The 13,346-nt window shown below is 37.1% G+C and overlaps 1 protein-coding gene across 1 annotated transcript in view; it reads right to left on the bottom strand.

Moving 5' to 3' along the window:
- Positions 1-3,273: 3,273 nt before the first annotated feature.
- LOC109931996 (voltage-dependent calcium channel subunit alpha-2/delta-1) overlaps positions 3,274-13,346 on the bottom strand; it is a 612,802-nt gene continuing 602,729 nt past the window's right edge. Inside the window, exon 36 of the mRNA XM_048609958.1 lies at positions 3,274-12,146. Coding sequence (XP_048465915.1) covers positions 12,030-12,146 — 117 coding nt within the window. The 3' untranslated portion in view covers positions 3,274-12,029. The remainder of the gene's footprint in view (positions 12,147-13,346) is intronic.

Raw genomic sequence — 13,346 nt, 5'->3', positions numbered from 1 at the left:
ATAGGTCCAGTTAGCCTGATATTGGGAAATTGATGCATTGTTGGGAAACAAGAAATAATTGACATAAAACAGTGTTTAAAAAGACCTTAAGCATGAAAAAGGTCATGCCTGGTTCCAAAAAACTTTCAAACAAATTGCTTGGGTTATGCATTGACTCTGTGTACTCTTTAAAGTTCAGAAACTGCTTGGCGCTGCAAGTGACTAATTAGCTCTTCTTACAGAGTCATAGCGTCATACAGCACAGAAACAGACCCTTCGGTCCAAACAATCCATGCCGAACATAATCCCAAACTAAACCAGTCCCACTTGCCTGCTCCTGGCCCATATCCCACCAAACCTTTCTTATTCATATATCCATCCAAATGTCTTTCAAACGTTGTAATTGTACCCACATCGACCATTTCATCAAGAAGTTCATTCCACGTGAACCACTGTTGGTCTACAAAAATTGTCTCTATGTCTTTTTTAACTCTCTCTCCTTTCACCTTAAAAATGTGCCCCCTAGTCTTAAAACTCCCCATCTTAGGGAAAAGACAACTACCATTAACTCTATCTACGCCTCTCATTATTTTATAAACTTCTATCAGGTCACCTCTCAACATCCTACGCTCCAGCAGAAAAACGTCTCAGCCTATCCAGCCTTTCTTTACAACTCAAACCTTCTACACCTGGCAATATCCTGATAAATCTGAACTGAACCCTCTCCACCTTGATAAAATCTGCTATACTGAGATATACAGCAGCTGTGATTAGAAGTTGTGAGTCTGGCAAGGCAAATTCTGCAATCTATCTTTCACCCCTTGCAACATATTCAGCTCCCCACTGCTGGATCTGAACTCTTTCTCTCCCCTCTATGCCCTGGAAATTTTAGAGTGGCTGTCTCTGATTCTGGACCTTGATATTCCACAACACAGCAGCTGACTGCTAAGGGGATATAGTTTGCCTCCCCTGACTGTTTTGAACTACAAGGGAACTGTCAGCATGGAGGTACAGCTCCACAGTTCCGAAGGGGCCCTGATCAGAATCTTGTGCCAGAAATGTGAAGCTCTTTTGTGGAGTTGCCAACTACATGAAATTGCCACTCCTCAGAAAATCTGGTCCACCATCTTCATTCTCTTCAAATATCACAAGTTCAGTGGTTGCTTTATGAACTACTAGGGGTGGCATGGTGGCCCACAGCGCCAGGGACCTGGGTTCAATGCCAGCTTTGGGTGACTGTCTGTCTGGAGTTTGCACATTCTCCTATGCCTGTATGGGTTTCCTCTGGGTGTTGTGGTTTCCTTGCATAGTCCAAAGATGTGTAGATTAGGTAGATTGGCCGTGCCAAATTTCCCATAGTGTCCAGGGATGTGTAGGTTCGCTGGATTAGCCATGGGAAATGCAGGGTTAGAAAAGATAGGCTGGGTCTGGGTGGGATGCTCTTTGGGGGACTGGTGCAGACCCAATGGTCTAAATGGCCTGTTTCCATACAGTAGGTTTACAATCCAGCTTATCATAAGATTTCAAAAACATTACTTCAGTTTTTACTGTTATTCTACATTAATAATCCTTTTTCTGTCCTCTTATCTCAAATAAATTCTGTAAATTTTATATTAATGCAATTGTAATCTGACTGAGACAGTCAGATAATCATCTTTCTATTTAGCACCCAACCGAGTAGAAATTTGATAATCTCATCCGAACAATTGGGGATCTGCTCTATTTAAGTCTAAATAACTGTTCTACTATTTAATGATGTAACTGAAATATCTGTAGTCTTTAAGAAATTGTCATCCATTAGTTTTTTAAAGGAAGTATTGATACTTGGTGAACTAGTGGAGAGAGAACTAAGTTCTCTCAGACTAATAATGAGTGAGGGGCCATGTTCATTTCGTGGGAGCTTACAGATGGGCCTGTATCTATTATATCTCATCATCTTGAAATTAGTTGGATACTATTGTCTCACTCACTCCACGCACTGTGTCCCCTTAAAAAGAGTCAGCCATGGAAATTCCATTCAGCTATGGTAGATTCTCAATGAGCCAATACTTTATTATTTCTTGACACCATTCACTAGATTTGCTTTGTTAAATGAATACTGAATTGTGTATTAAGACTGGACTCTCAAATCAGCACAAATGAGTTGTAGTATTTCTTTGAGGGAAAGATTTGTGGATAACCTGGTGGCTACCATTGACCAGAAATTGCACTACAAGAGCCATATAAACATAGTGGCTACACAAGCAGGTCAGAGGTTAGGAATCCTGCAGTATGAGTATCTCACCTTATGACTCCACAAAGCCTGTCCACCATCTATAAGGCACAAGTCAGGAGTTTGATGGAATACTCCCCACTTGCCTGGATGGTTGTTGCTCCAACAACACTTAAGAAGCTCCACACCATCCATAACAAAGCAGTCCACTTGATTGGCACTACATCCACACCTTCCACCACTGACTCTCAATACTACAGTGTGTACTATCTACAAGACACACTGCAGAAATCACCCAAGGCTCCTTACTCAGCAACTTCCAAATGCATGGCCACTACACTCTAGAAGGACATAGGCAGCAAATACATGCGATCACCACCCACCTGCAAGTCACTGCCCAAGACATACACCATCCTGGCTTGGAAGGATATTACTATTACTTCACTGTTCATGGGTCAATATTCAGGAATTCTTTCATTTACACCACTATAGGTGTACCTACGCTAAATGAACCATGGTGGTTCAAGTTGGCACTCACCACCACCTTCTCAAGGGTAATTATGTATGTCAACATATGCTGACCCAGCAAGTGAAGCTCACATTCCATGATGAATATTTTAAAAAACTAGCCGTGCTCCTGAACTTGAAGCATATTTCAGTGCAGTTCTAAATAAAGTTGCCCTTCTTCAGATGAGATATTAAACCAAGGTGACATTTACTTATATTGATGGTTCACTAAGATATAAAATTAATAATTTTATATTATGTTTTCTCAATCTCCAGGGCTGAACTTCAAAATGAGTGCAAGAAGTGCATTGACTGTGTTTAAAATTAGTTGCTTTATCAATACAAAACTTCTTTTGTACTGAACTTGTCACAGTTTGGCATGACGGCTTTTAATTTCAATAACTAGAAACTGACCAGTTCCATTCAAACTTACACAAAGTGGCTCTACTTGTCAAACAGTTCATTCATACAATAACAAAGCTTCACAAACTCAGCATGGTGAAACATTTTAATGATTTAACTGATAAATCTTTTATTCAGAATATTTGCACAAGAATAAAGTAACACAACATTTCTAAGATTATAAACTTTATTTTAACAGTATTGTACAAATTTATACAAAATTTCTTTCAGGCTTGTCAAGTTCCACAAAACGTTCAGAAAGCACGAGAAAGGGAGAGGGTCTCAGTCTGCAAAGAGCAGCGAGAACCTTCTGCAAGAACACACATTGAACCATCTGCGACCATTAAGAAAACAATCCATTAAAGCAGGATCTGGACACTTGTACTATGGTCAACAACAGCACAATTCCCTTCATTCACATTGTAAAACAGCTTTGCAACTTGCAACCCAGTAAGGCTACAGGGCTAGATGATTTTGAAAAAAGCTATATAAACCCCATACAAACACACACGATTGACAGCAATGCTCTTCACCAATTTATCTACCAGCTTAAGCTTTAAAAATAAACCAGCATCAAATTCAATGCGTAACGGAGACTTTGAACATTCACAGCTTGATCATAACTAAAGCTGCTTCATTGAAAGTATTTAAATCAAACTGTCCACTAACTAGTACTGTTATGGACGCAACAATTTTGTTAATTTCTCCCCCGCCCCTCTCCCAAAGAGTCATAAATCTCATCTTTTGAATGAATAATCAGTAAAATAATCACTGTCGATTTAATTTCCTATTCACAGTTCGATTTTTGTACTTAGTGAAATAAACACTTTTTTCAGGCTTTATGCAATATTAATTCATACATTGAGTTTGGAATCAAAAATATTTAGGTTTTATTGTCAGTTCAAATCTCTAGAATTCATGCTATAGTTGTAGAGTTATAAATTCAGGCATTGCTTGAGAGTATAGTCCAGTCTGTTTGACAAGGTACAGGAGGATCATCCAATCCCTTGAGATAATGCTGACTTTGCCAACAAGGTTGATTCCCAATTCTAAAGGCTAAATAGAACAACTTTTTAAATTGGATTTTTCAACTTTGAACAAAGAAAATTCAGAGGAGAAGTTCCAGTATTTTATATACTTAGGATAGATAATGGAAATCTTTACAATACTTTATGTGGTATTAAATGTGTCACTTGTGTATGCAATGTTTCGACACAAGAGTTAGGGTTTTTGTGCCTGTGGATTCAAGGCTGGCTCATGTTGTGCCAATATTAAAAAAAAACACAACAACTCACAAAGTTACAGATTAATTTTTAAAAGGAAAAATTAACAAGATGCTGTATGATCACATGAACAGAACAAGGGTTGGTAGATATTCTCAATTTTACGTCAGGCAAAGGAAGTCATATCTCATTAACCTGGTTCAATTTCCTGAGGAAGATGGTAGGCTGCTGGACATTGAAATTGTTTGGTATTCAAACAAAAGTGTTTTAACAAGGTGCTAGACAAAAGACTGCCCTATAGGATAAAGATTTGTGGGATTATGGATCAATTCAGTAGAAACTAAAAGCATTAACATCATCTCACAAGATCTTGTTTTGGCCTCAATCAGAATACTGTGTTCAGTTTTAGATTTCTTATTTGGTGGATGATATGGAAGTGCTGATAAAAGATCAGAAAAGAGCCATTGGCTTGAAACCTAGCTTATAAACCCATACTTAGCATGATAAGGTTAGAGAACTGGCACTTCTTATACTTAAAAAAAAAGACTAGGACTTCAGAGAGATTTGATTGAGATATTTAAAATAAAGAAGGGTTGAGGATGTATCCACAAGAATAGAATATATGCATTTTACAGCTATGGAGAACCAGGAGATGTGCAATATTTATCTAAGCAAAGAATGTTGGAATGCTTGGGAATCACACTTTGAAACGGATTACTAATAATGCAATGAATATCGATTCACTGCAAGTGTTCAAAAGAGACCCAGACGTTGTGACTGTAGTGGATATCCAAGCATAGTAAAGGTTAGTGAGATTTTCACGATGTTTCCCAGCAACAGCATGGCCTCCTGCAACTCGGTCTGACTACATTCCCCCCAACCCCTTTAATTTGATCTAGGATTTTTTTTTAAAGTTGTCTTTCCTAGGTGAATACTTGCCTCCAGGAGGTGAGAACTTGGAGGATCATGTTGCTCAGCTAAAATTGAATTATCCAGCCTTGAACAACATCTGGTTTCTCCTATTGGCTTTTTCCTTTAAGTTCATAGACATGCTACGGCAGTAGAACAAGATTCGTGTTCTAAAATTTCAGATGGTAAGAAATATTTCTTTACAAAAATGTTGATTAGCCATTGAAACAAAGCAACTTGAAGAGCCTTCTCATGTGTGTGAGAGTCAGTTTAAATCTTTGACAAGGTATTTAGCCTACCTGATTAAAATAAATGTGAAAAATGAATTGGTAATTGGATGAACACTTTATCTCAAAGGGTTAGTTACTAAGCATTTCACGTTACAGTAGAAGAACCTGAAGCAGCATTAATCCTTTAATTATTTTTAGCAGAATGAAAGAAGTACCTAAAAACTACTAGGTAACTCGAGGTCAAATTTGGCTGCAGCTGCAATTAAATTCGATTCTGAAACTAAACTTTAAGCCAAAGCCAATTTAAAAGTAAAAGCAGCACTTGGTATTTCCTCAAGTGTGTTCCTGCAATAGGTTGCTGTAAGTATGAGGAGCGTGGCACCTTAAAGGGACCCTTTTCATTGCCGGAAAATCAATCATAATATAAATTCTTGTTATTTCTGGTGTCATCCATCTAATGAAATTTCACAGATGAAAGGAAATGTTCAGTACAACTGAACATATCAACATTTAAGGACACTGATAAATGTGGATTCAAAAGAAAAGACAAAACAAAAATATTAGAAGCTAAATGGAAAATTATTACCAGGAAAAGCAAACATTTTTATCTTTAGCAGAGTGGAAGGGTCATAATCTAAACTGTATGATCTAAAAATCAAAACCAATTTGCACTTTCAAAGTCTGAAATTCCTAACCTGCACAATGAACAGAATGAACCAGGGGTGGGAGTAGGTGCTGTAATTGGGTGCTTCATTATTCGCTTTACAATTGTAAAAAAATCCAACACTTCAGTATATTGTTGATATATTGAAGTTAAATTGAGGTAAATATTCATGATTTGGTAAGATTGATCAATCTGTAATATATGAAGACTAACTGGCTCACTTTGCTCCTATTCAGGAAAATGTTCGGAATTTACTTGGAAGAATCATTGATCTCCTACATAACTAAATTGGTGCAGCGTCATGACATACTGAGACATGTATATAAAACACACTAAAAAATGTACAGTTTCAAATTTATTTAGATCAAGATATCCACCATGGAACGAACTTCCCAAGAAAGTGGTGGATGTGGGCACAGTTATCATGTTTAAAAAACACTTAGGTAAGTAATTAATAGGAAAGGTTCGGGCCAGGAGCAGGCAGATGGGACTAGTTTAGTTTGGGATTATGTTTGGCTTAGACAGGTTGGACTGAAGGGTCTGTTTCCATGCTGTATGACTCTACGACTATGTGTAAGCTTTAAAATGAAACATTTATGATTAGCTGAATGAATCCAAAGAACAAAGATTAAGCATCATGATAGGATTCTTAAAGGAGGCAACACTCAGCAATAAACAACTTCTTTATTCTCCTCAGAGACATCCTATACACAAACACATTGGTTTATTTTCATATTAAACTAGACATTTCCAGAGGAGCACCAGGTCTTTTATTTTATATTTATTGTTTGCCATCAGGTGCGGGACCATTTCAAAGGGACTGCCTTATGTTATCTTAGCATTGCATCAGTTACAACTTAATTGAAGGTTCAGTTGTGTGCAGGTGTCCCAATAGCACATCTTCAAGCTTCTGAGGTTTGGAAAGAATTGAATGTTGCATTGAAAAATTGTAATGTTGGAAAAGTCACTAGCACTTGGAGGAACAAGGGGAACGGTGTACACTGTTCAATTATTTAGTGAGTTTTATTTCACCTTGATGACAGTGTAGGTGAAGATAGTGGGTGTAATCATATTAGACACATGGAGGTGGCTTGGAAGAGGCAGGATAAGAGACAATGTTTGAAATTTCCCATCTCCCAAGTGATCATAGAGAAGGCAGTGTCGGATTAGCACTGACAATCGCAATAGTAGCAAATAAATGGCAATTAAAATGCCCAGGCAGAGAAGATTGGTAACACCACTAGGATCTTTCAAGCATGGACAGCACCTGCTCCCATCCCTAGCTCATCCTGGCCCCCGACCATTCCACTGACACTGAACCCCAAGAGAGAGTTGGAAATGCCAATCCAAGAGGCCAGTCAAATCTCATTTAATTCCCTAACTCCCTCCACTCCAGAACTAAAAGCTCTCAATATTTACAATTCCTGCTGCATGGAGATGGCTTGACAGCTGTGGCCAAGCAGATTGTAACTATTGTTTGAAGTTTCCAGAGGGTGGTTGCAGTGTTCTACCTAAAGTGGTAGCACCCACTTCTCCCAGTGAAACTGACTACCATCCATAACTGGAGACACTCTGACTGGCTCTCCCACCCACAGAACACACCTGCCAACCCTGATTGTTCAAGGATCCCCAGACAAACTTCACACAGTCATATGGGACTTGGATATCATCAGGACTGGGACTCAAATGTTGTCCCAATGCCAGAGAAATTGTTACGCTGATAGGTTGCCGCTCGTTAGCTGATTCCATCACTAAAAATTCGACTGATGTTAATATGTTTCCTCGAACAGGAAAGCAGAATAAAGACATCAGGAAAACACCTATCATCTTGATAATGAAAAGGAAAACAAAAACTCACGATGATAAATGTATGTTCTCAGTACTATTCTGTGAAAAGGAAAATAATTATTTTACTGAATTTGAACCATTCACAACCGATCAGAATTATTGCATCCAACCCATTTAAGTGCTGCACATTTGTATTGAGCAATCCTTTTGTCTTCACAGGTTGACTATCCAATATCTGTAATGATCTGTACATTCATTCTGATTGGAGTTCAGAGGATTACAGTATCAGCATAACTATTACAATGGCTGTGAAGCAATATCTTTAGCACATAGCAATTCAGTTTCTTAACATCAGGATTTTGGCTGGATTCAATTAACTGTCTAGATTATAGCCATCAAGGACTGATAGAAAGTATATCTATCAATCCATTTCATCAAATCTATTTCAAAACAAGTAATATGATAAAAGCAAAAATCAAACCACTCATTATTTTCTGCAAAGGCATCTACAATCAAATATTTCATTATAGTAACTATAATCAGGCCAAATGTAATAACAAAATTCTATACAATTGACAAATTGTGAGTGAGGGAGGGCTGGAAGCAGCCTAGTTTTATATTTTCCACTCTTTTTTGAAATTTAGCAGAGTATACCAATTAGGTTTCTTGAAAGTGATAAGTAAATGCTAATCCCAAAGTAGTCAACTCCTTAAGAAAATCCATATGACTTAAGGTTGGCAATAACATTATTAACCATTTCCTTTATCTTTGTGAACTTCCATTTGGCAATAAACATATGAATAAGTATTAATGAGCAGAAGATGGTCCGACTGCATGGTGGGAAAATACTTTTTGCAAAAATGTACTCAGTTCAATTCTTCAAATTTATGAGTAGGAGTGGTTTCTCAGAACCTTAAAATCAAACTGGCTCAGTTTTCAGCGCAGTATGATATACATGATTTCCAGTCACAGAATGCACATTATTCAATAGAAAAAGAATCATAGAAATTTGAATATTTCTCCATAGATTGTAAGATTTTCAGTAGAGCTTCCTCATATTTATGTACAAACCAAACTTAATATGGTAACTTGGAAAAAAAAGAGAAAACCGCATTATTTTTTAAATCAAAATATTTATGACATCATCTCTGAATTGTGACACCAAGATTAAAAAACAGGATGCAAGCTCCTTGCTAAAAATGATTTTCTACATAAAATATTATTCATAAGTATTCATAGCTAGATGCAATAAAGTTAATGCTACACCATAGTTTCTCCCACAGCTCTCTCTTTATAGTTCATCTGCAAGCCCAAGTTGCCAGCAAGTTGGCCGCTTTACACAGACAGTCAACTGTACCAGGATAGCACTTAAATCGGAGCATGCTACCTATGGTCTTTCATTAATTCCAATTATTTCAGAAGGAATATTTGCACTGAACCGTACACACTTAAGAACAGCATCAACTTCATTGTGGCAGGAAGAAAATGGGAGGGGGAATTAACCCAGAACGCTTACGTGTTGATGGCTGTTACAAAGTGGTATCCTCAGAGAGAAGGAACTGCCTGAGTTATCTATCGGGGAATTATAAATGTTAGAAGGAGTAAAGAGGAGTAATAAATAATAAAGTGGGGATATTTTTATTTGTTGTTTGTACTTGCTGTTTGTGATATACTGGTGGTTTGCTGGTGGGTTCTGCATCAGTGTTATATTTTCAGCAAAAGCACTCATTAGATCTGTGAACTGAGGATAATACTGCCTGGTCAGGCATGAGATAGTTCATTAATGTACAAGTGGTTTGCCCTTTGGGATGACTTGGTGAAGTTACAAGTAGAATAGCATCTATAGTCCACTGATGAACTTGCATTGTTTTATATACTATCAAAGGGGGAATAATTCTCCAAGTGTTTCAATTTCTGAAAGGTTCTTGAATGTGGACTCGCTTCTCACAAGGACAAAATGATTGTGAGACAATGCATTGGTCACATGCCACAGCATCACTTTGGCAAACCCACAAATCAAATGTCTGCTGTTGTAATGGCAAATCTCCAGGTCACAGCACAGGGCACTTCCTATTCAATAATGCAATGGACAAAGTTCCTGGCCTGGGCCCCAAAGGTGGATGAAATTGCTTGTTAATCTGATACTGCATCAATAAAAGCCAACAACTAAAATCCTGCCAGCAAAAGGGTCACTGATACAAAAGCTGTAGAATCCACTGAATTTGGGACTACAACTGACAGACTCTCAACTGAAATCCTCACTCAAAAAGATATCAGTCACACAATAAAACCCTCCTTAACTTGTCCAAAACATTCTAAATACTGTTTCCACATATTTAACATCTCATTGCTTATATTTGTCAAAATACTGAACTGATCATGCAAACTTACTGGTGTATTTCTCTTTTTGAATGAAAGTAGATGGCTGAGATAACCATAGCATTTAATGACCTATTGCCATCTTCATCTCTTTTACTGATGCAGTTTAACTTCTTTAGTAATTTTAACTGTGTTTTTTAGGAAAACGTCCCCTCTCTTTACCCCCAGATGGCCGATATTGATAAAGCATGCACTTCAATTTAAATACATTTCAGTTACATCCATTTTTGACTGGAGACCAGAGAATGATTCTCTTAAAGTTAAACAAAAAGATGACTGTATAATCAATAAATATTGTGCACTAAGACAGGCTGAAAGATAAATGAAGTGAAAGTTGTTGTGTATGACCTCAAAACACTGTTCAACTAAAATGCACACTTTTTCTATTTTGTTGGCATATAATGTTTTGGATTGCCTGGTATCACATCACAATTTTTAATAAATAAAATTCCTACTTTATTGTAATGTAAAATTTAATTCCCTATATTTAATTATCAGGGATCATGTTATATAATTTTCCCATAGAATCAATTATCTACTAAATTTCAGCTTGAATTCAAATTATTTTGCTGCCTTTCAAACACTTTGGGAATTTTCTTGTAATTCAACAAAATGCCATATACAAGTCCTATTATTCTTATATTACAGAAATTGCACAGCAGTAGATTGTGATACAGTAGTAATGGGGGCCCTTGGCTTGATCCCAACTATTGAAAACAAAATCTAAATCTTGAAATCGCCTATGTGTAAAATTCCCATCTTTTCAGCCTGCTCACTGCACTTTGAAAGAGGTATGTTTGACAACATTTAGTTGTTATAAGTGAAACAGTTATATTACATCATATTATCTAAATTTCACATCAACAACATTTGGTTCACTCAGTTGCTCTTGCACATTAACAACACTCCTACAGTAAAACTGAATGAGAAAATAGTAGCAGCATCTTCATGCAAAAAAAAAGCATCAGTGTCCAAAACTCAGTCGCCACAACAACAGCTTTTTCATTCACAAGCCTTAGCACTATTCCTTGTGTGGGATACAACAATCATTATGCATTTGCTTCAGCAAACATGAAGGGCATCAGGCATAGAGATATGGCTTAATGAGGGGGAACGAGAGGGTTACAGGCATCCTTTGGTAACAGAATAGCTAACAATAATTGCACAGCCACAGAATAATCAGTGGACTTTGGTGTATCAAAACCTTAAAAAGATTGCAATTACTAGTTGGTACCCAACATGGTCATGTTTAAGCTTTCTGGCCTTATACCAATAGGACAGCTGATTGTGCCTGTATGTCACTAGCCCGTGTAAGTTGTTTTAAAATTAGCTAGTCAGCCAATGTAAGCCATAAATAAAGAATAACCTTTTATCTTGATCAAAGTAAGCTTAACAAAATATGAACCTAATGATAAATAAATCTAGATTTTTTTTATGAATTGTTTCATTGTATAAATGTATCAGCATTCCCATAGTTGCCTGGCAGGTTTCGGTACTGACAATCCAGTTTGCTACCATTGTATGACTTAACATTTTCCATTTAAAAAAAAACTTGTCAATGGAGCACCTTGACCATTCTTCGTATGGAGAGTCAACAATGAATCTTTGACACAGTGATACACCAGGATATGGAAATGGTCAGTCTTCTACTGCCTGGGGAGAAAAATTCCCTAGTTTAAGCCAGGGCTACAGTATGGTGGGTCTAGAAAGCGGAGATGGCTGTCTGTTCTCTGCAGTCATGATGGATAATGTCTGGCACTACTTAGTAGCCAGAGCAGAACTAGCTGAATCCCTATCATTGACCATAAGGATGGGCTCAGACGAGAGCCACTGCCGCATTCGGAATCATCCTCCTGTTGCCAGGGAGAAAAACAAACAAATTCACCATGATATCTTCTGTGAAAGTGAAATCATTTATCTTTTAAGCTCAGGCAGCATTTAACCACATTTCTTTGACATTGTCATTATCACTCTTGGTTTTATTGTTACATGTTTTTAAGATCCCTTGAGAGTCCCAATCTGGAATGGTGACTTTCAGCATTTCCATGAATCATTGCACATATTACACAATATGTGCAACTTTTCATTGCTTGAGTATACTACCTTCCCCAACTCCCTCCTCCGCTCTTGGATTTTACTTTAAACCTCTTGAAATCATATTAGCAAATTTGATTAAATTAGTTGAAATCCTCTATCACTAATAGCTTTATCAACTTCTATCTTTGTGCCAGGGTTGAAACAGCTCAAAGTGCCACAAATGAAAGAAAAGTTTATATGTATAAGCAACAAGATTGCTTACAGATTCCATTTCAAAACTTATTGATCACTTGTTAAGGCTTTTGTGAGATACCACGAAGTTATAGATACAGGATAAAAGCACATTTGTGTTTGTCAGTATTTACTATACTTTGTTCAACAGCTGTAAAAGGAAAGGCAAGCTTTCTCTAATTCAAGGGTATAAAACAAACTTGGGAAGCAGGAAAGACTATTAGCATACAGCATCAAATTGAATTCTAATGGAACTTTCTTGCTTTTCGACCATGTACCAAGAAATTCGAAATGTATACTCTCTGCATGGCAGCTCACCATTACCTAAAGACGAGTCAACTTCCCACTTCTGTGACATCAAATTAACTGGACAACGCAAACAAAATAAAGATGACCAGTTATCTCAAGGTCTTCATGCTAGAAGAAGCCCATCATGTCACCAGTATTCAATATTAGACAACCCTTAAAGCCAACAGCTTCAACTCTGCCTACTGTGCTGAAATTAGTGCCATACTATGTCTGAAAAATTGAGTGAACTATTTTGCTTTGCAAGCAATAATATAAATACTAATGAGCCATTCTCTAAAACCCATGCATTTGCTGCATTAATAAAATCTCAAAACAGAACAACATAAAATAATTATAAACAACAATCCTGATCCCTTTTAAAAATAATATTAGGGATGTTCTGAAAGAGAGCTGATCATTATTTCAAGTGACAAAGAGAAGAAAACCAACTCACATTTCTGATACATTTTGCTGTTTACCTTTCTACTTCTCAACAC

The sequence above is a fragment of the Rhincodon typus genome, chromosome 22 (assembly GCF_021869965.1).
Source record: "Rhincodon typus isolate 14 chromosome 22, sRhiTyp1.1, whole genome shotgun sequence".
In the NCBI taxonomy this organism is placed as follows: domain Eukaryota; kingdom Metazoa; phylum Chordata; class Chondrichthyes; order Orectolobiformes; family Rhincodontidae; genus Rhincodon; species Rhincodon typus.
The sequence above is the reverse complement of the archived record's forward strand: the minus strand, read 5'-3'. Positions and strand labels throughout refer to the sequence as shown.